This window comes from Paroedura picta, chromosome 3 (assembly GCF_049243985.1).
Source record: "Paroedura picta isolate Pp20150507F chromosome 3, Ppicta_v3.0, whole genome shotgun sequence".
Classification (NCBI taxonomy): domain Eukaryota; kingdom Metazoa; phylum Chordata; class Lepidosauria; order Squamata; family Gekkonidae; genus Paroedura; species Paroedura picta.
The window spans coordinates 134,454,640-134,482,583 of NC_135371.1; the positions used below are offsets into that span (position 1 = coordinate 134,454,640).

General features: G+C 41.3%; 1 protein-coding gene across 6 annotated transcripts in view; it reads left to right on the forward strand.

Moving 5' to 3' along the window:
- Positions 1 to 1,909: 1,909 nt before the first annotated feature.
- The window catches only part of CSNK1D (casein kinase 1 delta), a 35,282-nt gene continuing 9,247 nt past the window's right edge, over positions 1,910 to 27,944 (forward strand). The window contains exons 1-9 of one of the 6 annotated variants that reach the window (XM_077328006.1): positions 1,910 to 2,229; positions 7,485 to 7,595; positions 13,872 to 14,020; positions 15,494 to 15,722; positions 16,732 to 16,902; positions 17,427 to 17,575; positions 19,622 to 19,793; positions 21,111 to 21,250; positions 25,929 to 26,020. In XM_077328006.1, coding sequence (XP_077184121.1) covers positions 2,154 to 2,229; positions 7,485 to 7,595; positions 13,872 to 14,020; positions 15,494 to 15,722; positions 16,732 to 16,902; positions 17,427 to 17,575; positions 19,622 to 19,793; positions 21,111 to 21,250; positions 25,929 to 25,994 — 1,263 coding nt within the window. In that variant the 5' untranslated portion in view covers positions 1,910 to 2,153 and the 3' untranslated portion in view covers positions 25,995 to 26,020. Of the gene's footprint in view, positions 2,230 to 6,263; positions 6,293 to 7,484; positions 7,596 to 13,871; positions 14,021 to 15,493; positions 15,723 to 16,731; positions 16,903 to 17,426; positions 17,576 to 19,621; positions 19,794 to 21,110; positions 21,251 to 22,839; positions 26,021 to 27,944 lie in introns of those variants that run through there. The other 5 variants (XM_077328010.1, XR_013229444.1, XM_077328007.1 and 2 more) reach the window with 5 other exon arrangements.

A 27,944-nucleotide genomic window follows, 5' to 3' on the forward strand; every position in this document is an offset into this window, starting at 1 on the left:
CGTACTGGTGACAGCCCAGGCCATAGCTTTGGACCAAGTGGGTAAGAGGGAGCAAGATGTTAAATACTGCTGGGGAGATAATAGCTCCCTATGGAACTTCACTTTGAGTTCTTAGTAGTGCAACTGGTTCTCCCCAATTACCACTCTCTTAACCTCAACCTCTTGTGGCGCAGAGTGGTAAAGCAGCAGACATGCAGTCTGAAAGTTCTGTCCATGAGGCTGGGAGTTCGATCCCAGCAGCTGGCTCAAGGTTGACTCAGCCTTCCAAACCTCTGAGGTCGGTAAAATGAGTACCCAGCTTGCTGGGGGGTAAATGGTAATGACTGGGGAAGGCACTGGCAAACCACCCCATATTGTCTGCCATGAAAACGCTAGAGGGCGTCACCCCAAGGGTCAGACATGACTTGGTGCTTGCACAGGGGATACCTTCACCTTTTAACCTCAACCTTGGAGAAAGGATGGTTGCTGATATTTCAGCAATAATGAAAAAACGTTGCTATTGAATTTATCATGTAACAGCCAACAGACTTCCACACAGAATCCTTTCATTGGCAGCTGCTAGTTCAAAAGACCCAAGTACTATAACTTGGGATATACTAATAAAACGTAATAAAAATGATTAATCTACCTTTTATCATATCATAATTAAATATAAGCACTGCTTTTTATCCCAATAAACCTGTAAACGCTGCCCTACTAAGGACAGACTTGGGTTTAAAATCTTTCATTAATTTCATTGAACACTAATCAGTTGATTCCTTTTTCTCCGTGATTATGGAGTTAGGAACACTGGTGTTATGATGGTTGCCAACTCTCTGAAGGGGGGAGGCACCCCCTTTCCCAAGAAATGTAAAAAGCATCTTCCAGAGACAGGGGCTCTGCCCCTGATCTAATGCAGAATTGGGATGTCTGCATTGAAATGAGTGGCAAACAGATCTACTCTGGGGAACCCCGAGACTGGAAGACACTCCAGATAAGCGGCATTGAAGGACCATTCGTGGATGGGATCCCCCATGCTGCTCAGTAAGTGCAGAAGTATTCTGTAAGCTTGTAATGTGCATAGCTTTCAACACCACATTGTTCACAATTGCCCATTCCCAAATAGCTGTTGCCTCCTGCCATAGGGTGATAGAAGTTGCCCCTCCCTGCATGTTTAAATAAAACACCACAGTTGTGTTGTCAATCCGGACCAAGGTAGGCTTGCCACAGAGATGACCTATGAACAAAGGCCAAATAGCCCTCAACTAAAGGCGGTTAATATGGAATGCTGTGTCAATAGAAGACCAGGACCCCTGAACAGAAGAGCCCTCAGTGTGCCCTCCAACCTGTAAGGGAAGCATCAGTGGTTAGAACACTGTCATGCGAGGACAAAGGGGACACCTTAGAATGGTGGACCAGGACCACAAAAAATCGTTTGCTCTGTGAATGCAAGACAGGGTCAAATTTACGCATAAACCAATTTGCCAAGGCCCTATTCGCAATCAGGCATACGGAATCCTGGCTGCTGTAGAGGCCATAGAACCGAAGCGCTTCTGTGTAGCCCCTGCACGCTGATGCCCATAAAACATCAAATGCTTCGCCATGGAAGCAACCACGCCACCTTCGCACCGCAGGCGCGAACGAGAGCATCTGGCAGAAGCCCCGTATGTGTAAGGACTCCGAGCCCTCCTTTTGCTCGGAACGGAAGGTCAAGCCTGGCAGCGGCTGCGCTCCCCCCGGATCTGGCGCTCGCCGCCATCGAGGCGCTCATGAAACCATAAGAACGCGCGGGCGGTTCCAGCCAATCCCTGCAGTTCCGCGATTGCTATGGCGACGAGGCTTCCCAGGGCCTCTGAATCCTGCCACCCCACCTCATCGCTGTCCTTTGACCCCGCTTTCAATCCGATGACCCTCCTCCCCAGGCTCCGCCCCCTGTTGCCAAGGAAGTGAGGTCACATAATATGGCGGCTTGAACCTAGCTGCGCCGAGGGAGGGAGGGAGAGCGAGCCCGGGTGTCGCGGGATCGGTGGCCATCCTTGCCGCTCCGAGAGTGTCGTCGGCCCTCAACCCCTCCGGCCTCGGGCAGCGGGACGGAAGGCCGCGATGGTGGCAGGAGTCGCCCTGCTTTGAGTCGGAGTCCTCGCCAGCGGGTTGGGGCCAGCCTAGCCGCCTCGATGGAGCTGAGAGTCGGGAACCGGTACCGGCTCGGCCGGAAGATCGGGAGCGGCTCCTTCGGGGACATTTACCTCGGTGAGCAGGCGCAGCCCTGGGCGAGGCCGGGGGTTGTGTGGCTTCCTCCGCGGGGAAAGTGGCTCCCCGTGGGAGAAAGGGTGGCGGCTTCGCCTCCGTGCTTATCAGGAGCCCCGGTTGGCGACGTTCTCCGCGACAGGAGCGCCCAAGGGCCGCAGTGAGCTCCGTAGTGGGGAATGGCCTGCGCAGTTGTAACCGTGCTTATTTGGAGTAAGTCCCAGTTTCTCCAGTGGGGTTTGCTTCCGAGTAAACGTCTCGGTATGCCGGCCTTAATTCGCTTCCCGGAAGTGGGGACCAGAGTAGTGCCCAGTAACTTCCTCTGTGACCTTGGGCGAATCGCTTTTCCCCCATCACCTTTGGTTTTCCCAAGCTGTGCTTGAGGATCCTTGCCCATGTTACTTAGCTGGACAGTTCTGAAGGGGACATAGGAGTTTCTGAAGCATAATCATTTGTTTAGGAGGGAAACCATTACAATATTTGAATTATTTGTGCGGTATGAGTTCCAGGAATGAATCCAAGAGAAGTCCTGAGGCTTCGGTTGTTTTGTATTCTTATTATTTATTCGATTTCTACCAGCCACCCATGAGCTGTTATTAGTCTTGTGGTTGGTTACATGTTTAAATCTCATAAAACAGCAATACCCCATTAAAACCCCTTTAAGCATCTTGTTTTGTGGCTTGTCATGCCTACTGTTATAAGGCATCCTTTTTTTTCAAGCCTAGTGTATCTGGAAGGTACCCATTTGTTATCTTCAAACTAAGTACCCAGCTTTGGTTATATAAACTGTGGGCCACAACCAGAGGCCTCAGATGTGGATAGATGTGGATTTTCCTTTTCTTTTTGTATGCTGTAAACTAGTCTGTCTCCTAAAAAAACGGGTGTTTTTTTATGCAAAGATAAGTCAGAGAAATATCTGATAATATATTGATGCTGTTAAATAGGTTTGGGTTCAATCCTGCACAGTCTTTTGCTAAGCACTGCAGTATGCGTTGAATAGCTTTAATGGGATTGCTGACTATGCATGCTGATGTACAGGAATGTAAGCCAATCTATGTATGAGCACTTGTGGTTAAAAATACACCAATTTGTGCATGAGAGGCCCAGGGAATCCATCTGAGATCTGTTAGCTGTTATTAGTACAACACTACAAATTTGCTCTACTGCAGTGTTCTCTGTTAGAATGCTGACAGGCTTCATCACTTATGCATTTGTGTATATTCTTAACTGACTGTCTGAAAATGAAAAATCAAGACTTCTGATTGACTGTTTATTGTCAAGGATCAAAAAACTAGTTTGGTGGTGTCTCTGGTGCTGGCTCTCAAACTACTTACGAACTGTTTTAAAAGGCCCCAGCGCTGTATGCCACTTGCTGACATTAGTTAGAGGGTTATGAGGTGCTTCTGGAGCTATATATAAGGGTGTGCCCCCAGCAGTCATTCTTTTCTGTTGCAGCTCCACCAATGAGACAAGTAGTTAAAGCTGCTTTGCAGGTTGAAAGACTTCTTATAAAAACACGTGTCTGTTATTAATCTTAATAACACTGTTCATCTAGATATCAAATCTCCAGCCAGACACTAAACAGCTAGTTTGTGAGAGGCAGCTGTCTAGTTTGTTTTTAAAGGGTCGCATAACAAAGTGTGCAGTTATCTGCACTGTATACAAATATAGTGTCTTAAAGCTAGACTGGGGAGGGGAGGTGTGAGAGAGAATAACGCCACTGCACCAATGTATGTGCTATCTATTGTTTGCATATTAGCAACCAGCACTTAAGTCTCTATGCTATCATCACTATGAATCTACTGAGTCTAGAGAAAGCATAATGTTGCAGATATTGAACTGTTTCACCATCTATTACTTTAAAAAAAACAACCCTCCAATATAGTAGTAGTGGAGCTTTTACTGACCCTCAAGATAGTGAAGTCTTTTTTGCTTGTAGTAAGTGTGTAAACCTGACACTAGTGTGTTTGGAAGATGGCAAGGGAGGAATAAGTAAGTCCTTTCAACCATGAGGTAATCCATCAGTTCCATTTTCAGTAACTGTTGGACTCTAACCTTTCTTATTTCCAAATTCTAGCAATAAGAGAATTATTACATCTCATTCCCGTTCACTAGTGCAGTGAAAGCTGTTCCTCCTATCAGCTACTAGGAAACAAGAAAGCAGTCTCCTCAGGTCTCTGAAGTTAAGCAGGGGTCAGCCCTGGTGAGTACAGATGGGAGGGCCAGCAAGGAATTCCAGTGTCTCTGTGCAAAGGAAGACAGTGGCAAATAACCTTTGCTAGTCTCTTGTTTTCATGTTAATGCTGCTCAGGTAGTTAGGCTTGTGGCTAGCTCCACTCATTATCTACAAAGAGCCCTATAAAGTTGAAGGAAAATCCATGGGTGTTGAATCTGCAGGTCCGTCTGGCCCTGAAACCCCGAAGCAAAAGGAGGAGGACTCCAATGAGGTTTTAGAGTCCCCGGGATCTCAGTGCATGGCCCGGAGTCTGGGAACTTTCCCAGGCTTGGGGACAGTCTCAAGGGGGAGAAGGGAGCGGTTTGGGCTGCAAGGCCACTACAAAGACCAAAGGTTGGTCAGGTAATCAAAAGGACTAAGCATGGGAGCCAGCAGGCCCTGTAATGGTGGCACCTGTTATCCCTGTGACCTCCCTCTCAACTGAAAACATGGCAGACTCCTCAAGCTTGATGATGGCAGTGCTTTCCATGTCAACTGCTGGGACATCGGCCAGGGCTTTCACCACTACTGCAGCCTCTCCAGTGGCATTGGGGTCCACCCTTCCTCCTGGTTCCCCTTACCACATAGTGGCTGGGGTCTCCTCCACTATTGCCCCCACCCCAGTGGCATCAAGGCTGGCTGGCCCCTTTGGTGCACCTTTCTAACCAGATTGCGCTCGGATATCCCAGGAGGTGTGCTATATAAATTAGGATTCTTCTACAGAAAGGAAGGCAGCTTAACAAAGCAGTATAAAACATTTTTCGTTTCAGTCTTAGCAAGTGCCTGGCATTCTTAACCTTTTGCGTCCGTATTATTTTTTTTAATTCTCTCAGATTACCTTCCTGTCATGTAGATGTCATTAATATTGCTCCAAGGGGATGGTGAAAGGTTGCCTTTCTATTAGAGTATCCAAGGGAGTTGTTGTAAGTGCAAGAACATACACTAAAGAGAAAGTTTTGCTCAAGAAATGCTAGAATCCCCACTTTTGGATTATGTAGTACAAGGCTATATGTCTTTGACTATGATCCTAAGAGATGCTGAATTTGGTCCTTCATCAATAGCCACATTCTTCCCAGAAATCCAATACAAAGTCCTAACTTCAAGCAGGAGACTGTAGGACTTTCTCAGCAGAAATGTTTTGTCTAGTTGTAAAATAAACGTGAATCTGTGATAAAGATATTAAGGTTTAAACATTAAGACCTGTGTCTGAAGTCTGGCAGGATTAAGTTGACAGGCTGTAACTAGAAAATGTTTTGTTAATTCTTAGTATTTTAAAACTCTGTCCATCTGAAACTCATTTCATTTTTGGATAGTGCAGGGCCACAACAGCCAAAGATTAATTTAGAAGTAATGTTTGCTATTTTCTTGTATCAGGACCTTCCTGCTCTTAGTGGTAACAGAGTTCTGTGATGCATCAATATTGTGCATTAATACCGAAAAACAGCAAGCTGTTTAGAGGGACAGAGAGGATCTATCTTGCATATTCATGGTACTTGACTCCAAATTGCCTCAGTGTTTCTCAGTCCCTGACCTTTACCCAGCTTCTGTCTTTGTAAGAATTGTGAAATGTTGCCCTTTCACTAAACAAATCTGTTGGCAGAAAATGTGCTTACCTGAGAAGAGTGGCTCCCTTGCTCAGGAATCTGTGTCCAACTGTAGCTGTGTACACTTTATTCCTTTTTATGAAATTATTCATATAAGCAGCATGTTTGTTGTGTGATTTTGGTAGATGCTTTATGTGCCATTCTAATACTAATAGTCTGGGTAAAATAACTAATATTTTTAAAACCGTGCCTCTTTCTTCCTTTGCTGTGTAGCTCTGTATAAGCCCTTACAGACCGATGCAGGATGGTGGGTATAATATGAAATTCCCACTCACTACAGTTGTTCTTATTTGTAAAAAGTTCTGAATTCAATGTTATGCTGTTGGGTCCATTTTGAACACAAAGAAAAAAGGTTTGAGAACCCTTAGTTATTGTTTTTATTCAGGTGGGTAGCCATCTTGTTCTGAAGCAATAGAACAACGCATGACTCCAATGGCACCTTACAGGATAAGAAATAATTTCTTCAAATATTGACTTGCATATGCAAAGCCATGAGTTTTTTTGTAGGGAGAAACTAATCACATGCTTAGTCTGACCCCCCAAATAAATGGAATTTGAGTATGCTCGATGTTGACTGAATTGTTCCCATTGTGTGAATAGATATTATTTTTAGTGATTTATGTCATATAATAAAGTGAGTTGGGATGGTGTACATGATTAAATGTTTAATCATGCAAATAAATTCCAACAAGCTTAAATTCTTGTATTCAGTTATTGGTGTTAAATTGGCTAGGGTTCAGCTAGGTCCATGCCCTCAAGAGAGCTTTGGACATCTCTTTTGAACAACAGCCCAAGATGCCATTTGGCAGACTGTTTCTGTAACAAAAGATTTTCAGAAACCATTTCTTACAGCATGGGAATTTACTTTTCACAGGACAAATCTATAATTCTGCTGGACTAGTAAAAGGCATCAGGAACGAGAACACAATTAAAAAAAATTAAAACAGTTTAATTTCCTACTTCTCGGTCTGTAATGCACTTTGAAGACTGGTTCCAAAAATACGTTACAACTTCCAGCATTTGTATAATAAGGCTGTTTATTATGCTTTTCATGCAGAGATTTAAAATGTCCCTTATTCTTTTCATCATGGTCTGTCAGACTACACTTCCCATAGTTGACAGCTTCATTTACTTTCTAAAATATTATTAAACCAAAAGATGCGACAGAATAAGAGAATCAGGCAAAAGGCAACAGTATACATTAAAAGAAATGCAAAAGAAGAATAGAATTTAGTAAGGTAGAAATAATTTGTCCCACTTCAGGCAAAATGCAAACCACTTTCTTCTTGATCTTGGATAGTTGGTACACTCAGAGTGACCCTTTCTATTCTCTGGGCTTCAGGATTTCAGGGTCGCTCATGCTAGCTGTATTTGTTCCTCAGTATCAGCTAAAGGTTTTGCTATTTTGAATGATAACATTAAGTTCTTTTTGCTTTCAGGGACAGACATTGCTGCTGGAGAAGAAGTTGCCATCAAATTGGAATGTGTGAAAACGAAACATCCTCAGCTCCACATAGAGAGCAAAATTTACAAAATGATGCAGGGTGGAGGTAAAATTATGCTGCTGATAAATCATGGGTCTGTTAATGGTCCCATTGTAGTAGTAGGAAAGTAAGAAGTATGTACAGTGTTCTCAGTGTCTTTTCAAGGTAGGTTACTGCAATCTGTTTTACATGTAGGAACATGAACTTGTGGTGTGAACATGCTGCCCAGTGTTAAAACTGGGCAGCTGGTCTTGAGTTTCTGTAATGATTAACAGATCATTCGTTGTGAAATAGTCCCAAACTACCAGAGCTTTGGAGAAAAGCAGATTCCCATACAGATGATAGGTACTTCTGAGTCTTGATGCTTAAGGCTCACCTTGTTGGTGATGACTTTTTCAGTCTGCATTTTTTGGCATACTTACGAAATTTAAATGTGTTCACTTTCTATGTAACCCAGCACGAGATGGCTTGACTGATACCGGCGGGCAATAAATCTAACTAATAATAATATCAGTCGCTATAAATATTGTACACTCGGTACTACAGCAAAAGAGCTGCAAACTGCTGCTGCCTCATGTATTTTAAGGTTTTGCCATCTGAGAGGTTTGAATAAATAAAAGTTGAAAATAGAATATGCATCTTTTTTAGTAAAGTGTGTTCTGTGAGCAGAGGCTGTCTCATAGTCATTATAGGGCTTGCCAGCGTTGTCTCAATTGAGGTAAACCAAGTTTAACTTTATAGTTTACTATTGTAATGTTTCCATTGTTATCACATATTTTAAAGCATATTAATTGTGAACAAAATTAATCATATTGCCTATGATACATATAGGAGTTACGTAATGCTGCAGATTGGCATACACAAAAATCTTTAGATTCAGATGGGTAGCCGTGTTGGTCTGAAGTAGCACAATAAAATAAGAGTCCAGTAGTACCTCTAAGACCAAGAAAGATTTATTCAAGGTGTGAGCTTTCGAGTGCAAGCCTCCTCAGATTCAGTGCTTGCACTCAAAAGCTCACGCCTTGAATAAATCTTTGTTTGTCTTAAAGGTGCTACTGGACTCTGATTTTATTGTACAAAAATCTTTGTACAAAAAAGCTTTGTACAAAAAGCTTTGTACAATACATTCTAAATAAAGAAAGCTGTGCCTTAAAAGCATTTCATTCAGTCAAAAACAGAAAATATTTCACAGGAGGTTTTTTCTTGTGTTCCCAACAATTCCAGGTTTTCCACCAGAAAATGGGGCACAGTCTTGCAAGCCCATTTCCCTTTTTCTAGGTCAGTGGTTCTCAACCCTCCTAATACCACCACCCTTTAATACAGTTCCCCATGTTGTGGGGACCCCCAACCATAAAATTATGCAAGTGTTCTTTCACAGAAATTAAACTGAAACTGACCAATGGCATGAAGATCCATTGTTCATGGTTGTATATAAATTGGTCTTTTCCCCCAGGGTTTCTCAGTTCAGTTCTGCCTCTTGTTCCCGCCATGCAGATCTCTCTTTTCCTCTGCTCCAGACAGATGAACACTCTATCTCAATCTACCCTGCAAGGCTGTTGTTTGGATGGCCCCCGGCCAAGTTGCTTGTCTTGCCACGACCCCTGTGAAAGGGTTGTTTGACCCACAAAGGGGTCCCGACCCCCAGGTTGAGAACCACTGCTCTAGGTCCTTCACATTTCTAGACGATGCAAACAAGATCCCACTTAGGCTTGTGCGCTTCAGGGCACTTTGGCCTCTTCGGCGGCCATTCAAGCCAGAGGCAGCTAGCGCCTCAGCACGGGGGGACGGGCAGTGCCGGTGCCAGCATGCGACCCAGCACCCACATGCAGGCGCAGACCTCTGCGCCTGAGTGCATGTGTCAATTAGCGCACCACTGGCGACGGCGCCCCTCCCTCCCATGCCGCAGTGTTGGCTGCCTTAGGCTTGAATGGCCACCGAAGCACACTGAAGTGCACAAGCCTAATCCCACTCACACTTGTAAATTTCTTGAGAAGCTTTCTAGTTCAGACCCACAATTCTTTGGAGTAACTACAAACCAATTATTTTTGCTTTCTAAAGCACAGCATTCATTAGATTTTGGTTTGTTAAAGCCAAGCTTGTTAATTGGTACCTTATGAGTACATGTGTGCTGCTCCAGCAGATCTTGCGACTTATTTCTCATTTTGAATTGGATCCCACAAAGTTTTTCCACTGACAGACGAACTTTCATCAGCAGGACACAGCTTTCTCCCCTTCCCCCTGCAGCCCAAAATGATGCTCCTTGGGATCCATGCCTCCAAAGAGTAGAATTTTAGGGGTCATTTTGAGCTATAGTGGTAGGAGAGAAAATTGCATCCTATCAGAAATCCATCCACAATGTTTGGATCCTTGTTGGAGAGTCCAGTCTGAAGGCACTGCAATTCGGCACTGTACTACTCCAGTGACTGTGTACAGACATGTTGCTTGCATCATTACTACTTTTTAAAACTTCAAATAGGTAGCATACAGCCCATCTATTAACTGCTCTTATGCTAGTTATCAAGCCAGGTATGTTTTCTCATTTAGTTTTTAAAAGCTAGTTGTCCTTTAAAGTTGAGAGCCAGATAATTAATGCAGTGTAAGGATGACACAGTGTTGTTGGATGTGAGCAGTGCAGGTAGGTGGTAGAAATGGACAGTTTCCTGTGCATTATTTTGGAAGAATAATTTAATCTGTAATAAGTCTGTACTCTGGTTGTACTGAAATACAATTTATGCCCACATAATAAATAGAGAAGATTTAGGGGGTAAACCATAAAATGCATTTGGAACACTGAGCATGCAGGTTCTTCTTGAAACTACATTCGAATTCTACTGTATGTTCTAATTAGGCAGCTGGCAATCCTGATCATTTAGGATAAATAGCACAATGGTTTTCTTTTCCCACTCTCTTACCTTTTAGATGGACATGATTGTTCTAGATCAGGGATCCCCAACATTTTGGCACACGGGGGCCGCATTAGCATTCCCAGAACCTAAAGAGGACCAAATCTTAAACCAAAGTGTAACAGAACTATTAACCTACTTATTTAGATCAAAAGTAAACATTCAAAGGTAAATGAAGAAATATTAACTTTAATGCAATCCATTTTGGAACAATTTTTTAAATACTTTTATTTAGCTACACATGCTTACCTAGTCAGTGAGATTTTTGTGGCTGTTTTCTGTTAGCCAAGGCATTAATGACCAAGTCAAGGTTTGTGACAGACACTCTTAAAATGTCATGTAAATGTCCATCTGCAAGCCTTGACCTACACTTCGATTTCACAATTTTAATCTTGGAAAAGGTTTATTCACAGATGTATGTGGTGCCAAAGACAGTGAACGTGCCCACAACAAATTTCTTTAGGTTGATAAATATATCAGGTAGAATTGAATAGAAATCTAACAGTCTATTTTCTGTGTAAATGTCTTTGAGATGATCAGTGGTTTGGAAATCAATTAGTTCCATCTGAAAAAAGTTATTTGCATCTTCTGGTGCTACTTCAAATGAATTCTGAAACATTCTGAAACATCCTTATTTCCTTTCCAAGCTTATGGCAGTCAGTGAATCTGTTCTGAAATTCCACCTGCTTTGATGTGTCTTTCAACACTGAATTGTAAATTCTTGTCCTTCTCAGATTTTAGTCCATTGCAGCATGAGAAGTTTGAAAAGTTACTTTCAATAACATGCTTCACAAAAATGTTTGGTTTTGCTTCAAACTGAAAGCTTTTCAGTCAGTATACATGTCGCACCCAAGCTTTCCTTTCCCCTGCAACCTTGGATTCAATGTGTTCAGATCTGTTAAGAAAGCCAAATCAAAAATCCATTCAGGGTCAGAAAGTACTTCTTGGTCTTTTCCTTTCTCCTTAAGAAAGACATCAATTTCATAATGAAGACTGAAAAAAAATTGAGGACTTTGCCTCTACTAAGCCACCTGACTTCTGTATGGTACAATACATCTCCATATTCTGCATCTATCTCTGAGTAGAGATTTTGAAACTGATGCCGAGCAAGGCCATGATGCCTGATGCAATTAATGCTGGATACAGCAGTATGTATCATGCTTTCCCACTGAAGAATCTTACTACAGAGAGCTTGCTGGTAGATGATGCAGTGAAATTGCACGGGAAGTGTACTGTTTAATTTCAATATCTCTTCATTGATTTTTGCAACTATGCCAGTTTTACTTCCCACCATATTTCTTGCACCATCAGTTGTGCTTTTCAATTTATCCCAATTCAGACCAAGATTTTTGACTGGTTTACACACCTTCAAGAATATATTTTCTGCAGTTGTGGTGCCTTTCAAACTCTGCAGTGCACACAACTCTTCTGTAATGCTGAAATCAGAATCTATCCCCTGATAAAAATTTGTAGTTGAGCAGTATCTATAATGTCATTGCTCTCATCTAATGCCAAAGAAAAAAATCAAAACGTTTTCCTTAACAACCAGTGCCATATGCAGCTCTTCTCCTAGTTCTTAAACATGCCTGGTGATTGTAGATGCAGATAAAATCACAGAACTAACACAAGATATCTTCTCAGAGCACATTTCCTCCATTACTTTAACCATGCACTTTTTAACAAATTCACCATCAGTGAATGGCCCTCACAGTAGACAGGTTCTCTTCAACATGTTTCTAAAACTATTTTGTTGCAAAAACATAGATTTTTTAAAGAGAGTTTATCTTGAACAATTGCATATCTCCTTGATATATTGAGTAGCTTTTGTGACAGGATTCAGAATGCCTTTTAATATTGTACTCCTTTAATACTGTGATAGTTTCAACACATATCAGGAAAACTGCTTTATCCTTGTTTCAAACAAAGTACTCAGTCCATTTGTCATTAAAGATATGGTGCTCATCTGCAATTTTTCGTTTCTTTGTAACAGAACTTCCTTTTGCAGATATTTTACAGGATTTTTAACAGAGCAGCAGTTTCAATGTTATCCTTGAATAAATAAAAATATGAGTAGTATAATTTTAGGGGCTTAAACTCCTCAATTTCCCATTAAATCCATGCCACTCTATCTGCTTTTAGCTGGGGATTTTCAATTTGACCATGGCAAAGACCTCCCCTCCCAATCCACTACAGTTGTCAGGAGTACTGGGCTATATAATAGGCTAGGAACAATTTTTTAAAAAAATGGATTGTGTATCTGGCCTAATAGATTGTAGAGTTGTAATCCTAAGTACATTGAATACTATGAGACACCTGCTAATGTGTTTTAATTTTAATACGTTAAAAATTTTGGGGGGGGCAAATGGGGAAGTAGAGAGAAAGAGTGAATAAGGGCAGCCTTCCACCTGAAACAGAGGATATACCATTAAGTTGGCTTCAAATTCTATGCAGGGTACACATAAACATTACTGCTTGCCATCCAAGCCTCAATCATGAGAAGTAAAATGGCAGCCAGAAGGAAGGGAGCTTGGCTCGAGGAAGATGTGAGAAGGGGAATGCCATAAGCTTCCCTGATAAGAGAGTATTCAAGGGGCCACTGCAGTCACAAATGTATAACAAAATTCCTAGCTGGAGTGAGGAAGGAGGAGAAGCAGAAGCAAGCAAGGCCATGTCAGAGCAACCAGCTGTTGTTGTGGAAGGAAGAATGCTTTTGCTTGCAGCAGCAACCTCACCAGTAACTTTGGAAGCCACTTGCTTTGATGGCTGGTGCCTTTAGAAATGTTCGATATGCAAAAATACCAGGCTTTTTACTGTCCTTTTCTGCTTTTTTTTTTTTTTTTGCAAGAGCAGACCTGACATATCCTGAATCTATTCACACAGCGACTTTACTTATATGCATACATAACTTCAACATGGTAATCCATGGAGAGAAATGCCAAAATGCTATTATGGAGGATAAAAACAAGAGGGGGCTGACAGAAGGAACCATGGAGACCAAAACAATGTTGCTATTGCCTTTTTGCAAGAAAGGGAGAGGATGAACAGCAGTAAATGGTGCCCTTGAGGCAGGAAGAACAGGATAGGTCTGAAGGAAAGTGCCCTGAGGGTGATAGCAGACAAGCAAGTTGGAGGGCCACACAGAAAGAGGTTGGGGGCTGCATGCAGCCCACGGGCCTCAGGGTTGGGGGATCCCTGTCCTAGATAGTTAGAGGAAAGAGTACATTGCCTTATTTTCAAGAGCAGTTCTATCCCAGGGGACTCAATACATAACTTCAATTCACCACCTTCAATAAATATTTTATTATTTTTAGGAAAAAAAACTTTTTAGAAAGAAAGAACTTTGATAGAGTGCATTGGAACTATTTCTTCAGATTTCTGATATGCAGTGTACCCTTCACAAAGCATTATGAATAATAACCTGTGTTTCCCTTTGTTCTAGTGGGTATTCCCACCATCAAATGGTGCGGTGCTGAAGGTGACTACAATGTAATGGTGATGGAGTTGTTGGGACCAAGCCTTGAAGATCTCTTTAACTTCTGTTCAAGGAAATTCAGCCTCAAAACAGTCCTATTGCTTGCTGACCAAATGGTAGTAAAATTTTGCATTTCTTAGTGACTGGATATGAAGCCTTCAAAAATCTTATTATAAACTGTTCTTTTATAGGCCAAAAGACAAATGTGATCATTTAGTATAAGCCGGGTATATTAGAAGTTACTGTTTGGCTGTATGAAGGTGATTGATGCAATTGCAGTGGAACATTTCAAAAGACATGTCAAAAGACATGCCCCCCCCCCTCCAGACAGATAATTTGATTAAAAGGTGGGCATCTGAAATGGCCATAGGCTGCACTGTGAAGTGTGTGCTTGGCTATTGGCAATATTTGAGGTTATGTTACTCAACTTGTATCCTAAGCCATGCTTTCATTTACTCCTTTCTTTATTTGTGTCAGAGGTTATTCTTTAGTATGCAACACTTTCCTCTGACGCCAAATGCTTTTTGGATGTTTGAAAGATACCAGTCTTGCATATCTAGAGGTTTCTAGTGCTTTAGGAAGGTATTTTTCGGTGAAAGACTCTACCGCAGAAAATAGAGAAACAATAGGAAGACTTATGGGCCAAGCCCTTATCTCTTAGGAGTGTGCACTCGCCAAAGCTATAAAGCCTAAAGTCTTCAGCATCTATTCCCCTGGGGGTACTTATTTTAAAGAAATAATTGTAGCTTTGTAGTGTAGTTTGTTCTTCCAAACAAAATGTAATGATGTTTTGGTTTATATTTCCATCAGATTTCATTCAAAACAATAACTAGACTTGTCCACAAAGGCTATCTTAGCTAATGGCTACTAAGTACAGTGATGACATATGTCCTCTGTGAGCTGGTGTGAGCCAGAGTGTGGTGCAACATTGTTCTTGTGCTTGAAGCAAAAACTTGATTTTAGAAACATTGTACAGGGTTGCTACTCATCAGTCTAATATAAGCTACATGTTTCAAGAGGGGTGCAAAAGGATGGTTCTTACAAAGGACAAGACTTTCACAGAAGCAGGTTTTCTCCAGTGTATTTCCATCTTCCAGCAGTCCCTCTTGAGCCATAAGAAGCTGGCGATGAGGATTGGGGGTTTGCATGGATCAAGGGAAAGGGGATGTTGCAGTGAAGATTGAGAGATGGGCCAAACTGGCTGTTCCGACTTTGTTGGTGTAAGCAATGAAGAGTGTTGGTTTCCCCCAATTCCCCTTCTCCAGTGCAAGCGTCCATGTTCTTTTCCTCCCTCATTCTAAACACTGAATTCCATGACCCTGTTCCCAGAATGAACAAGACTTCCTTCAATTGCGGAAACACCAGCAGAGCAGAATAATGTCACCCAAACTGTTGTAACATTTGCAGTTGAAGAGTAAAAATTGGGTAAATTGGCAGGCGTTATTTTCAAAGATGAATTAAGCAGACAACAATAATAAATATGCACTATTTCAGAGTAGAATTTATAATAATAGTAACATGAACATTTCTAGTAACATTCAGTATTCATATTGAATATTCTCTCTCTATATATATATTTTTGCACTCAGATTAGTCGGATAGAATATATTCATTCAAAGAACTTCATCCACCGAGACGTAAAGCCTGATAACTTCCTGATGGGCTTAGGCAAGAAAGGCAATCTTGTCTATATCATCGATTTTGGTCTGGCCAAGAAATACCGGGATGCTCGTACCCATCAGCACATTCCGTATCGTGAAAATAAAAACTTAACAGGAACTGCCCGCTATGCCTCAATCAACACTCATCTTGGAATTGGTGAGCTGGGAGCAGATTTTTTTTTCTGTTCACTGTTGTGCCCATGCTTGAAAAAGGAGAGCTGAAGAAGACAAATGGTTTTCACTTCAAGTTTTCTTGATGGCCTTGTGTTTAATTTTCTTAATATAGTTACAGTTTCAAGTAAGGGAGTGCATTCCACCTCTAATCAGGCAACTCTAATATGTGACAAGATGCTTGGCGGTGTTTTGACCCATATGTTTCTCTTGGGGTGGTTTGGCTATGTTATGTTTGATTATGTTTGGATGGATAGCTATGTTTGAAATAAGGAACACTCTTACCTTCAGTTCAAGCTGCCAAAAGTGCTGCTAGGTTAGATTTGCCTTGCTGTTGTTCAGCATAACAGCAATAAGGAACTCAGTCATAATGAAAGTTTTAGAGCAGATAAGTTGAAGAAGAGAATCTTTCCTTTTGTTTTTGACTATAATCTGAGGGAAAGATGTATTACGATTAGCCTTACAGATTGTAGCTTTGATCACTTGTATGAATCATCTCTAGCTACTTGCTCTGCAGTTACCTTTCCACAGCTTGCTGGTTCTCTTTTTGGCACAGTGTGGTCTGGATTACAGGGCTCCAAAAATGCCCTCAATATTGGAAAGCAATTCTCCTTCAAATTCAGGCAGTAGCACAAGAGATGCAAAAACATATGCAGAAGACTTGAGTGAAGGAGTAAGGCGGTGGTGACCATAAATGACTGGCTAGTAAGCCAAAGCAGAATTTATGAATCTGGGTGGGTCAGTGGGCCAGGACTGGCCTGTGTAGGTAACCCTGGTTCTATAAAGTCCTATTCAGTGCTATGGGAATCTTTAGGAATAAATGTGGGAATGAATATAATTTTTTCAGATTGTGTAGCAAACGGAATCCCCCACTCCAATAGTTAGCATGTTTTTTTTTAAAGGTAATATTTTCACCGTCATTTGTTGCATTAAACACCTTTGTGCTATTTTACCAGATAACAGAACCTAATGGCTCCACTCTTATACTCTTGTAGAACAATCTCGCAGAGATGACTTGGAGTCCTTGGGCTATGTACTCATGTATTTTAATCTGGGCTCCCTCCCCTGGCAGGGATTGAAAGCAGCCACAAAGAGACAGAAATATGAACGCATCAGTGAAAAGAAAATGTCTACACCCATTGAGGTTTTGTGTAAAGGATACCCTTGTAAGTTTATTCTCTGGACTAGATAATCTTGAAATGAATATGCAATCAAACTTTTCAGTGGAACTTCTAACTTAATATAGTGTCTTCTGTTACTTGTTGTGTCTTCTGTAACTTAATATCATGTCTTCTGTTACAGTTCACCATTCACTCTGGCACTCCTTTTCACATAAATGAATGCTTAGGTTTTCTGTGTTCACGCGGCAACTCCTGTTTGCCCTTTTATCTTTTCAGATACATTTGTTCAGTGTGTCTTTGGCACTGACTATAGTGTCTGCTTATTATGGTGAACTGTCCATTGCATCCTTAAAGAGAAAAGTCGTGTGTGGACTTAGTGTTCACATGAAGCCATAATTTAACCTATAGCTGCTAAGTTCCTGTTCGAATAGGCAGGTATTCCTAGCAGCCGCTTTTCTTAGCATTTCTCCTGTAAATTGGGGGAAATTGAGAAAGGGAATGAGCTGATGAATCTACTTTTTTCTTTTTTGCATTGACTTCAGTAATATGATGAGGATTTCTCATTTCAGCTGAGTTTGCTACATACTTGAATTTCTGCCGCTCACTGCGTTTTGATGACAAACCAGATTACTCTTATCTAAGACAATTATTCAGAAACCTCTTCCACAGACAAGGCTTTTCCTATGATTATGTGTTTGATTGGAACATGCTCAAATTTGTAAGTAGCCAAATAATTTAAATCACTTAACATGTAGTGGGGAAAATTGGGAATGATGGGAGAACTTTATCTCTTGTTTTGGGTTAAAAGTAGTATAAGATATATTGATTTGCTATCTAAAAGGCTGGTTCATAAAATCAGAGTTGGTACCTCCAGCGTCATCTAGTCCAACACCCTGTACTATGCAGGAATTCACAACTACCTGACTACCCACAGTAGCCCCAGTTTCATGCCCAAGTGATTCCCCCCCACGCACACACACCAAAAATCTCTATACTTCAGCCTGGCCTGGAGGAAATTCACCAACCATCCCACAGTGGTGATCAGCAATTCCCTGGGCATGCAAGAAAGGGACACAAGAGGCAAACACTGGCACATCCCACTCAAAATCTGCCTAAGTTCATGAATTCAGCATTTCTGTCAGATGACTATCTAGCCTCTGCTAAAAATGTTCAAAGATGTTTGGCTTTCTGCTAATGTTGAACTTAATATTGGAAGTCTAGGCACTGCATAATTTTATCTTTACATTTGATCCAGTTGGTATGCTGATATGATGCCTTTACAAACAGTAAGATTGCAACCAGTGTTGTTTGTTTAGACCAGATGTTACTTTCTAGCTCAATCCTTGAAGACTGACCATGTGTATTTGGCAACCACATTCAGCTGCTGTAATTACCGTATTTGCTGGCGTATAAGACGACTGGGCGTATAAGACGACCCCCCGACATTTCCACTCAAAATATAGAGTTTGTTACATTACATTACAGTACTATTGGCCACTAAGGGCAGCTATGTCTATCCCAACTGAAGTGCACCCGGCGGATAGGACGACCCCCCCCACTTGGCGCCATGTTTTTCAGGGGGGGGGAAGTAGTCTTATATGCCAGCAAATACTGTAACCTCTGTTAAGCCACCTGTATTTGGATGTCACAGCAAATTGGAGTTCAAAGCAGGAAGTTTTCAGTCACATTGCACAGGGGAGAAAGCAACTATTGCTGAGTTGGTTGTAACATTTGAATGCAGTCTTTCTCTGATGTTCATATTGAGAACATTATTCAGTGGAATGTGGCACTTTATTCTAGTCAAAGATGGAACAAAGCAACACCTGATATTTCCTGCACTTTTTGCATATAGTCCAACAATAGCTGAGAATCTGCATGTTCTTTGCTTGTGCAAGTTGCAGTTGTGGCCCCTGTTCCTGCATTCCTAGTTGGAAGTTGGACTGTCTGTCTCTCCCTCCCTCCCCCCTGTAAACTAGGAATAACACCATTCCTAATAATACATACTTACTGTTCTAAGGTAAGAGATTCCCACAACACACTAGATGAGCAGCAATTAACACCAGAAAAAACACCAGAGAAAAAAAGAACTCAAGAACAACTAGACTGTAGAGAGCCAAGGGCATTCAACAGCTTGGCAACTTTTATATTAAGTATAATTAAAAGATTATGACAACTTGAGTTTGACTGAAATAGTGTGAATACAATTTGTACCAAATTTTATAACAAATTATCAAATGTGAGTCACCAAAAAATGACTCTAGAGAACACCTCCCATATGACTTTGGTGGGTTTTTTTTTGGGGGGGGGGTTTGTTATTTCCCTTTTGGCTACCCAGACTTTGTGGCTTAGGTGTAACTTTATCATTTGGTCTTCCCCGGCTGGACCATCTGCATATCTGTTATGGAGCTGGATAGTTTTTTATTGGGAAGCTGGAAGACATGGATCCCAGGTTATGGTTCAAGATGATTTTGTAAGTTTGCTAAAACTAAGCTGATATGAATCTTAGGACCTGGATGGGAGATTTCCTGGGAACTTTCAGTACACTATCTTGAATTGTGTGATGGATAGAAGGAAGGCAGGATATAAATGTGATAAATACAGTCTGCCAGTTCTCGCAGTAGTAAATATATACTTTTAACAATGCAGTTCTGGAGAGGATCTGTACAAATTCAGTTATCACAGTTTTGTAGCACTGTGTCAGTCCTTTGCGTCAGTGCTACACACAGTAGTTCAATCCCAGTCGTATTACTTGTTAATCTTTCAGGGTGCCAGCCGAGCAGTTGAAGATGTTGAGCGTGAACGGAGGGAGAGAGAAGAAAGGCTGAGACATACACGGAACCCAGCAGTTCGTGGTTTACCATCCACTGCCTCTGGCAGGCTGAGAGGGACACAAGATGTAGCCCCACCAACTCCTCTTACCCCAACCTCACATACTGGTAAGCAGTGAAATGCCCTGGCTCCTAATCCAAAGGCAGATGCATTAGGGCAGAACAGAATAACATCTTTGATCCTTGGGATTCATGTTCAGACAGGAAGTGTGTCATACACTAAATGTTCTTTGCCTTTACCTGTTTGTATTGCTTGGTATGAGAGAAATTAGTTCATTTTTAACTGAATCTTCCATCTCTTACAAAGGCAATAATATAGTAAACATGTCTGAATAGAATCTCTTAACTCCCACTTCTGCAAGATAAAGCCAAGCAAAGCACAGTCCCTGATGTGCATCACTTCATCAATGTTGTCAGCTACATATGGCAAATAAGGTTTATGTTTTCTTTATGTTGCCTCAGCCTAGTCACTTTGGAAAAAAGATAATTCATTTCCACGGATAATGCTAGCTGCTGTTAGCCTGGCACACTTGCTAGAATTTGAAGCAAGCTTTTAGTTGAAGCATCGAACCATTTCTTAACTGGTTGTGTTTGGAGCCCAACTGTCTGGTTTATTTGTGCATTTATTATTCAAGGTGGTCATTGCTGTTTTTCAAGCCAGGTACAATATCCTGGCTGAGATTCAGACAGCTACTTCAGGGGCATCCAAAGGCTTAAGCCTGTGCCAGGTGACATTTCTTACTTTGAACAGCCAACCAGCAACACGCAGTAGCAAATCATAAACTGATTTTGAAAGCCCTCTTTCTGGGATGCAGCCTTACTGCGCTCCTTGAGGACAAGTCTGAAGTACCTTGCAGATAATCAACACAGTGCTCAAGACATGCTCAATCTGGCTTATGTATACAAACATAGCTTAGGAATTTCTAAGGATATACTTTTAGCTAGAAGATGGTATGACATGGCAGCAGAGACAAACCCTAATATTTTAATCCCAGTCTCCCTAGCAAGTTTTGACTGAGAAGCCCCTTGTCTGCTCAGTAAGTGGATGAATATTGTGCTTGGGTCTGATCCGTATTAGGTGTTTGTAACAAAAGGTTAGTGTGATAGTATTGAAGGTTGAAGCCTTTATCCTTGGTTATTCATACTTTGCTTAGAAAATCTAGAACAATCCAACATACTTTGAACCCTCCTAATCAGCCCCTTTCTTGAAATGTACCTTACCTACTAGGTTTGTGGTAAACACCAATACTGAATAGCCCACAGTGTATTGAACAGTATCCCTAGTATTGAGGCATTGTTGACCCTTCCTCAGAACAATACATTTAAGCAGAATTTCTGACATTCATCTCTGGAGAGGTCAGCAGATTTAATACTTTAACACAATCAACAAGTCTAGTTCTTGACTTTAAAAAATCTCTTTGTCAGCAAACACCTCTCCTCGTCCAGTATCTGGAATGGAGCGAGAACGGAAAGTGAGTATGCGATTGCATCGTGGTGCCCCTGTCAATATCTCCTCGTCTGATTTAACAGGCCGACAAGATACCTCGCGCATGTCAACCTCACAGGTACAAAATTATTCTAATCATTTTTTGTGGGAAAAGAGGTAGGAATTCCCCCAGTGGGGGAAGTTCATCTCACAAGTGTTATGGTTAGACATTCAGGTCTTATAGTGCAGGGGTCCGCAACCTTTTTGTTGCCGCAGACCCCTGCCACGGGGTGGGGGGAGAGGGCGACCCAGGCCCCGCGCTTGTGTGCCGGCGGCCGCGCTTCACTCTCTCCCCCTCCCAAAGCGAGAAGCTTGCCAGGCCGCAAGCTAATTGGCTGCTTCGGCGGCCGATTTGCTCATGGCCTGGCGAGCTTCTCGCTGCAGGGGGGGAGAGGGAGCCGCAGCCCGGTGCTGAGGCCTTCATGGCCTGACACCGGGCTGCAGCCCGGGGGTTGGGGACCCCTGTTATAGTGGATACAAAAATGGCCACTTTTGAAGGCCCTAACTCAGGCCTTCTCAACCAGGGTTTCATGAAAGTGTGGGGGTTAATTAATTTTACTTTTTTTTTTTCAAAAATTGTTGAACATTTATCAGGTGATATGACCAAATATAGAGTCTCTTGTGGCGCAGAGTGGTAAGGCAGCAGAAATGCAGTCTGAAAGCTCTGCCCATGAGGCTGGGAGTTCAATCCCAGCAGCCGGCTCAAGGTTGACTCAGCCTTCCATCCTTCCAAGGTCGATAAAATGAGTACCCAGCTTGCTGGGGGGTAAAAGGTAATGACTGGGGAAGGCACTGGCAAACCACCCCATATTGAGTCTGCCATGAAAACGCTGGAGGGCGTCACCCCAAGGGTCAGACCTTTACCTATGACCAAATATGGTTATGTTGCCCCCTCTCAAAATGGCCATTGATGGGTCTGGAGGGGGTGGGAATGGAAGGGGCCTCAGGTGGGTGTGTACACAGCTATGCTTCCCAACCATATTTTGAATGATCACACTACGTCTGGGGTTTCTTGAAGCCTGAGGTATGTTTCAGGGTGTTCTTTATGGTAAAAAAGTTGAGAACGGTTGCCCTCTTTGCTCTTTTTGATTTAAGTGTAAAGGGTGCTACAGTTTAGGGATGGGTATCTCCTTTGTTTGTATCTTGAGGTATTTGTTGAATACAACCTTGAACACCCATGCAAATTTCAGGAACATAGTGTGAATTATCAAGTCATGTACATTTTGTATTTTTTGTCTAATCAGAACAGTTCTCAGATGCCTCCTGTAAATGAATTAATACAATTTCTGTGTGATACATTTCATGAGAAGGTGGATTGATAAGTGCTCTCCTCTTAACATTGGTACAGTCTCAGTCTATTTAAAATTAAAAATGAGTACTAAACTGAGGCATTTGTTCAGTGTTTAACTGTAAAAATGTGCCTCCTCAGAGATATTGATGTAGCGTGGGCTGTATTTCAAAATAAGTTGCCTTCTGTGGGAAATGGTTACCAATTTCTGATTGGCACCTGCAGTCTATCTGATCTAAGAGGTGTGTTCTTTAAACTGTTGTCTGTCTAAAACTGTTGTTATGTTTGATAAAATAAGACTAAGTCTATTTTGTCTGCTTTGTTCATTGTGTTAGGTGGTTGTACTGTTCATACAACTTTGATTTTCTTTTCTCTTCTAGCACTTTTAAAATCCTCTGCATAAGTTTGAGAAGTAAAAATGGTTTCCAAATTAAATTTTGACATACATCTTTGATGAAAGTGTGAAACTGAGCTAGATTAGTTGAACGAATCTGTATCCTGTGCAGCAATCTGGCTTCTTAACTTTGGAACCGTGATCTTTGACTTCTAAACATGCTAATTGCAATCATAACTTTTCCCAGGCATTATGCACTGTTTTTGTAACGTATCTTAAATGCTTAAAATACTTTAGTTGAGTTCAGGTTAAAGTCACACCAGAAACATTTATGTGAATGCTTGTTATATGTACAGATGTGAAGCAGGATGAGAGTTGGCCTGATTTTGTTACATTTGTTGTTCCTCCCAACCTTGCTTTGGAAGTTTATGGTCATGCTTCTGCAGAAAATTATTAATTAGCAACTAAGAGCCTTTCAGGTTTTGTGCCTGAGTTAGATCCCATTCCCCCAATTTGTCATTTAATGCAGGCTTCACCAGTAAGGCACTCAACGCATGGAATCTTGAGCAAGGAATAATGGCATCTCTTTAAGCTGTGTTTATTCTTTCCAGTCCAAAATAGCAGACAAAGAAATAGCTGTGAATTAGAAGCAAAAACTGGAGTATTTGTTGGACTGTAATGTCAGGATATATCTGTGTATTGAGGAATGTGAATGAAAGGAATCAGGATTTAGGCAGGATTGTGTCAAGGAAATGGCTCTTTAGAAGCATTAATGAGTTAGTCTGAGATTGGATGTCAAACAAGGAAGTGCAAAAAGAAGCAAAAACAGCTATGGTTGGTCAATGCATAAATGTGAATGATCCAGTCAGGAAGGATGATATTTAGACTACCACACTTCTAAATCAGTGAATGAAGGAAGAATTGACAAGTTTATATATAATTTAGTGGTTCATTTTACTAGCTAAAAATGTTCTACTGGGTAACAAATTTCACCTTCTCCCAAAGTGTATGGAAACAAGTTTGTTCACAGATTATTAATTGTAATAAAGTTAAAAATAATATTGAGACGATTCTATAGGAAAACTACTTCCTAGCAAAAATTAGTAAAGCTTTCTTAACTGTTACAACACTTTAATGAAAAACTTGTAAACCATGATCATTGATAAAAACTTTTCAAGATGTTTTGCCAGGGTTTTTTGTTTACTTTCTTACTATTGTGACATTTTAAAGCTTCTGCTCATGATGGCCATTGCTAAAGTAATATAACCAGAAGTATTCGACTATTTGAACCACTGCACACTAAACAGTCCCTGATGCAAAGGACAAAAATCTCTAGAATATGCAGCGCTGTGGGAATATACATTGGGATTCAACACAAATAACTGCAGTAGCATGCAAAAATATTAATATAAAATACTAGATTGAATTTTGCAGAACTTTTCTGTGAGCATGAGAAGATTTTGATTGATTGCCTGACATCCACTGCAAAGCTCTTACTCCACCCTCATAATGTTAGGTGGGGGACCCCTGCCCCCCCTCAAACATGGGCCTTGGTATTTGTGCTTGTAGAAGCAGGGAATTCATACTCTGACAGAAATCCTTCTATTAGCAGAATTTTTTTTGCAAGATCCAAATTTTAAAAATGCAGAATTAAATACTCAGGGTTTTTTTAATGGATTTTAAAGTCTTCTGCTAACCCTGTTTCCTTACATGACAAATAATGATGGGCACTAACCAGGAAAATGCTGTTTGGTTCATGATATGCCCAGTTTATGAGCCAAGAACTTTTAGGTGCCAAACTAACCTCTTTAGTTTGCGAAGTTTATGACATGATAGAACAGCCCCTGCCATGCTAGCAACACCAAACTCACAGGAGACCTCCGGCTGACTCTCCTACATGCCCTAAAAGTATTGTGAGAATAGGATTTACATCGTCTGAGTTAACAGCCCCTTGAGGTTGCTCCCAGGAAAGTGCTTTTTGGGGATGACATGCACATTCAAAAGTATATAGAATGCATCCCCTGCAAGCTGCATGCACCAAATGCTTCTATGCAGTGTCTCAGTGTTGGGGATGAATTACCTTTCTTTGGTCCCAGTTATAGAGCACTCCTCAGTGCTCTATATGGAAAAGACTGCTGCACTTACAGCTAGGAATCTAAGGACTGGCTCAGGAACAAGCCAGTGATACCAAACTCCCAAACCGCACAGTAGTTAAGCTCCTCTGCTCGACGAGAGCAGAGAAACAGGATGGCCCAGAGCCCACCTAACACACGAACATCACCAAGGGTTCATAATCAGGAGGGATGGTAGGGTATAGATGTGGGTCCTCAGCTCCCACTAGCTAAGCCCCTCTACTCCATGTGAGCCCCTCTACTCTGGTTGACTCAGAACTGTGAGTCCTAACCCCCCCCCCCCCCGAAGTGGTGTTCTCAGACAGGAATAAATTAATGTCCTCTGCTTTTAACAAGCTCTATGTAGAGCTGAGCAGAGGGTATTGTTAAAGGCAGCCAGCAGTACTTGTTAAGCTTTGGAGGGCTCCAATTGGTGTATAAAAGGCTCAAGAATGCCCCCCTCTCCCATTGGTTTGAAATTTGGTAAACATTTTGATTGAGCAGAGACAGTCTGTAAAATATATCCATTCATTAACTGCTTGAAAGTTCATGGAAAGTTCATGCCAGCTCACCTGCCATCAATTTAATTTCACAAACAGGCCAAAATTCATCTCGAACTTTAGCTTGTGAGTCATTTTGTGCCCATCCCTATCATCAATATAAATTCATTCATACTGTACCTTTGCTATCATTGTAGCCTTTAGCTCATTTCATATGCAGGTAAAGATTAGCTGTTGAACACATTTCTGAACATATTCATTGTTAATACTCATGGAATGAAGTAAACATCCACTCCATAAAATGAGGGGAAATTGTGTTACACAGCATTAAGTTCACTACAAAGTCTCCAGATCCATAGTGGAAAAGATGACACTCTTTGGCCTTAAACATAACATTCTAGGTATGTATGCTGGATAGGGCAAGGAAAGAGGTTTCTACTTAGGGTCTGAATGAGGGCATGTGGGGATTTATAGAGGCTTGCTGATTGTGAGATTCTCTTTTTTTTATCCTTCCACGTCTAAAGCCACGCTCCTGCAGACCTCGAAGAAAGAGGAAGAAAGTGCGTACTTTAACCACGTCAATTACCTAAAATAAAGCCTCTCTTAGACTCTGAAATTACTTGCTTCCCTTTATATTGGGGCACTTGAAGCTCAACAAGTTATGTCATGATTTCCTACGTGTGCCAATATTTGCATTTTAGGAGGCAACTAAACCAACCAGTGTTTTCTAGACCAACATCTCACTTTTCTAGGGCATCTTTGTATATTAGCAAAGGATTTTTTGTTGCATGAGGGAGAAGGATAAAACAAGGTAGGAACTCTTTTGCTAAGTGGCTCCCTTAAAATCTGATGGGAATTTTGCACAAGCTGTAGGCAAAATTCAGCACAAGTGGTTATGTACATAAAGTTCTGTTTGTTAAATCAACATTTTCTGCATGACTCATGCTTGCTTTCAGAGATAATGGTCACTCTTTCAGTCAGGTTGTATTTCAAAGATCAGTATTTCTCAGATGCAAGCAGGCTCAACTTTGTTCTGACACAATTTAATTCAGGATGTTTGATCAGGAAAATTAATGACTCATGGACCTTGCAGTATGTATGATTATGTAATAGCACTGTAAACTCATGAATGTAGCTCACATGATAGTGAGTCTTGATATATCTGTTAGTTATAAGAAGATAATATCTTTTTAAATTGGTTGACTACCTATTTTGAACCAATTTAATTAAAGTGCTTCAAACTTGACAGGTTTGCATTTTGTGTCCAATGTGCTTGGCTTTGGATCCAGCCCCTCCAAAACCTTCCAAAAAGCACTTCTGGTAGATAGCCAAATGGCAGTCAATTTTTGTAACTCACTTTGTGAAAGAAATCATTCTTCAAGTAGAAACGGGATTAACTTAATTGTCAGCAATCCAAGTAGGAAAAAGTCCATAAATTTCAACTTATCCTTCTAGAAGGCTTCAGTCTGTGGTATGGCCTATCCTTGGGCTTCACTGCATACAGAGTATAGAAAACCCAACCTATTCAGTCTTCACTTGTGTGTAAAGTAGTCAAGCCAAAAAAAGATGACTCTTCTTTGTGTAATAGTGTTTTGAATTTCAGTATGAGCTCCTTGGTGATTACATAGTACTTCTAACAAACTTTTATTAGCCACTTTTCTCTACTACAGCAATTTATAGCTGCTTATAATGTAAACACTAGCAAAACACAATCAAATATATAAAAACCACTAGTGTAAAATAATTTACAATTGCCAGTCGCAGGAGAATTGAAAACTAATCGGGCTGCAGTGATGAATAAAACTGTCTTCAGCTGCCTCCTAATGGTAGAAAGTGAGAAGAGCAGGCACATCTCCCTGGGTAGGTTCCATGTACCCACCAGATGAGCTTCTTTGGGTGATGGGACAGTCAAGAGAGCCTCTGTCTATCATCTTAGTTCATGGACAAGAACTAAGACCATACGGGAGGAGACAGTTCTTCAGACATTCTGTTCCCAAATCATATCCTTTTTAGGTCAAAATCAGTGCCTTGAATTGGTCTTGGGAGCAGATTAGAAGCCAGTATAATTGGAAACTGGTAACTGGCCCTAACTATCAGTCTAGCTGCAGCACTCTACCTTAGCTGCAGGCTATAAACACTCTTAAAGGTGGTCCCCCAACCCCCCGCCTTTAGAATGTTATATAAAAAAATGCTTGAAAATTTATAATCTAATATTTATTGATGGTTGGCTTGTAATATAGTTTTAAATACTGAATGACAATAATGAGGTATATAGCAAAATGCTAGGCTTATGGCTGAAGTCATGGTTGTCTGGTAATGATATGGGCCTCCCTTCTCCATGGTTCTCCCCTCCCCCCCATTTTTAGATTCTCCAAGTCCAATTAGCCTAACAGAAGGTATTTTTTGGAGGGAGGGGGAAATATTGATTTTATCTATTTATTTACTGTAAACCACTCCGAGCCAGCTTGTAGGGAGAAACGGTATATCAATCAAATAAAGGCTCTAATCCTTAGGGAGGGGATGTTCCAGCAGTGCAGGCA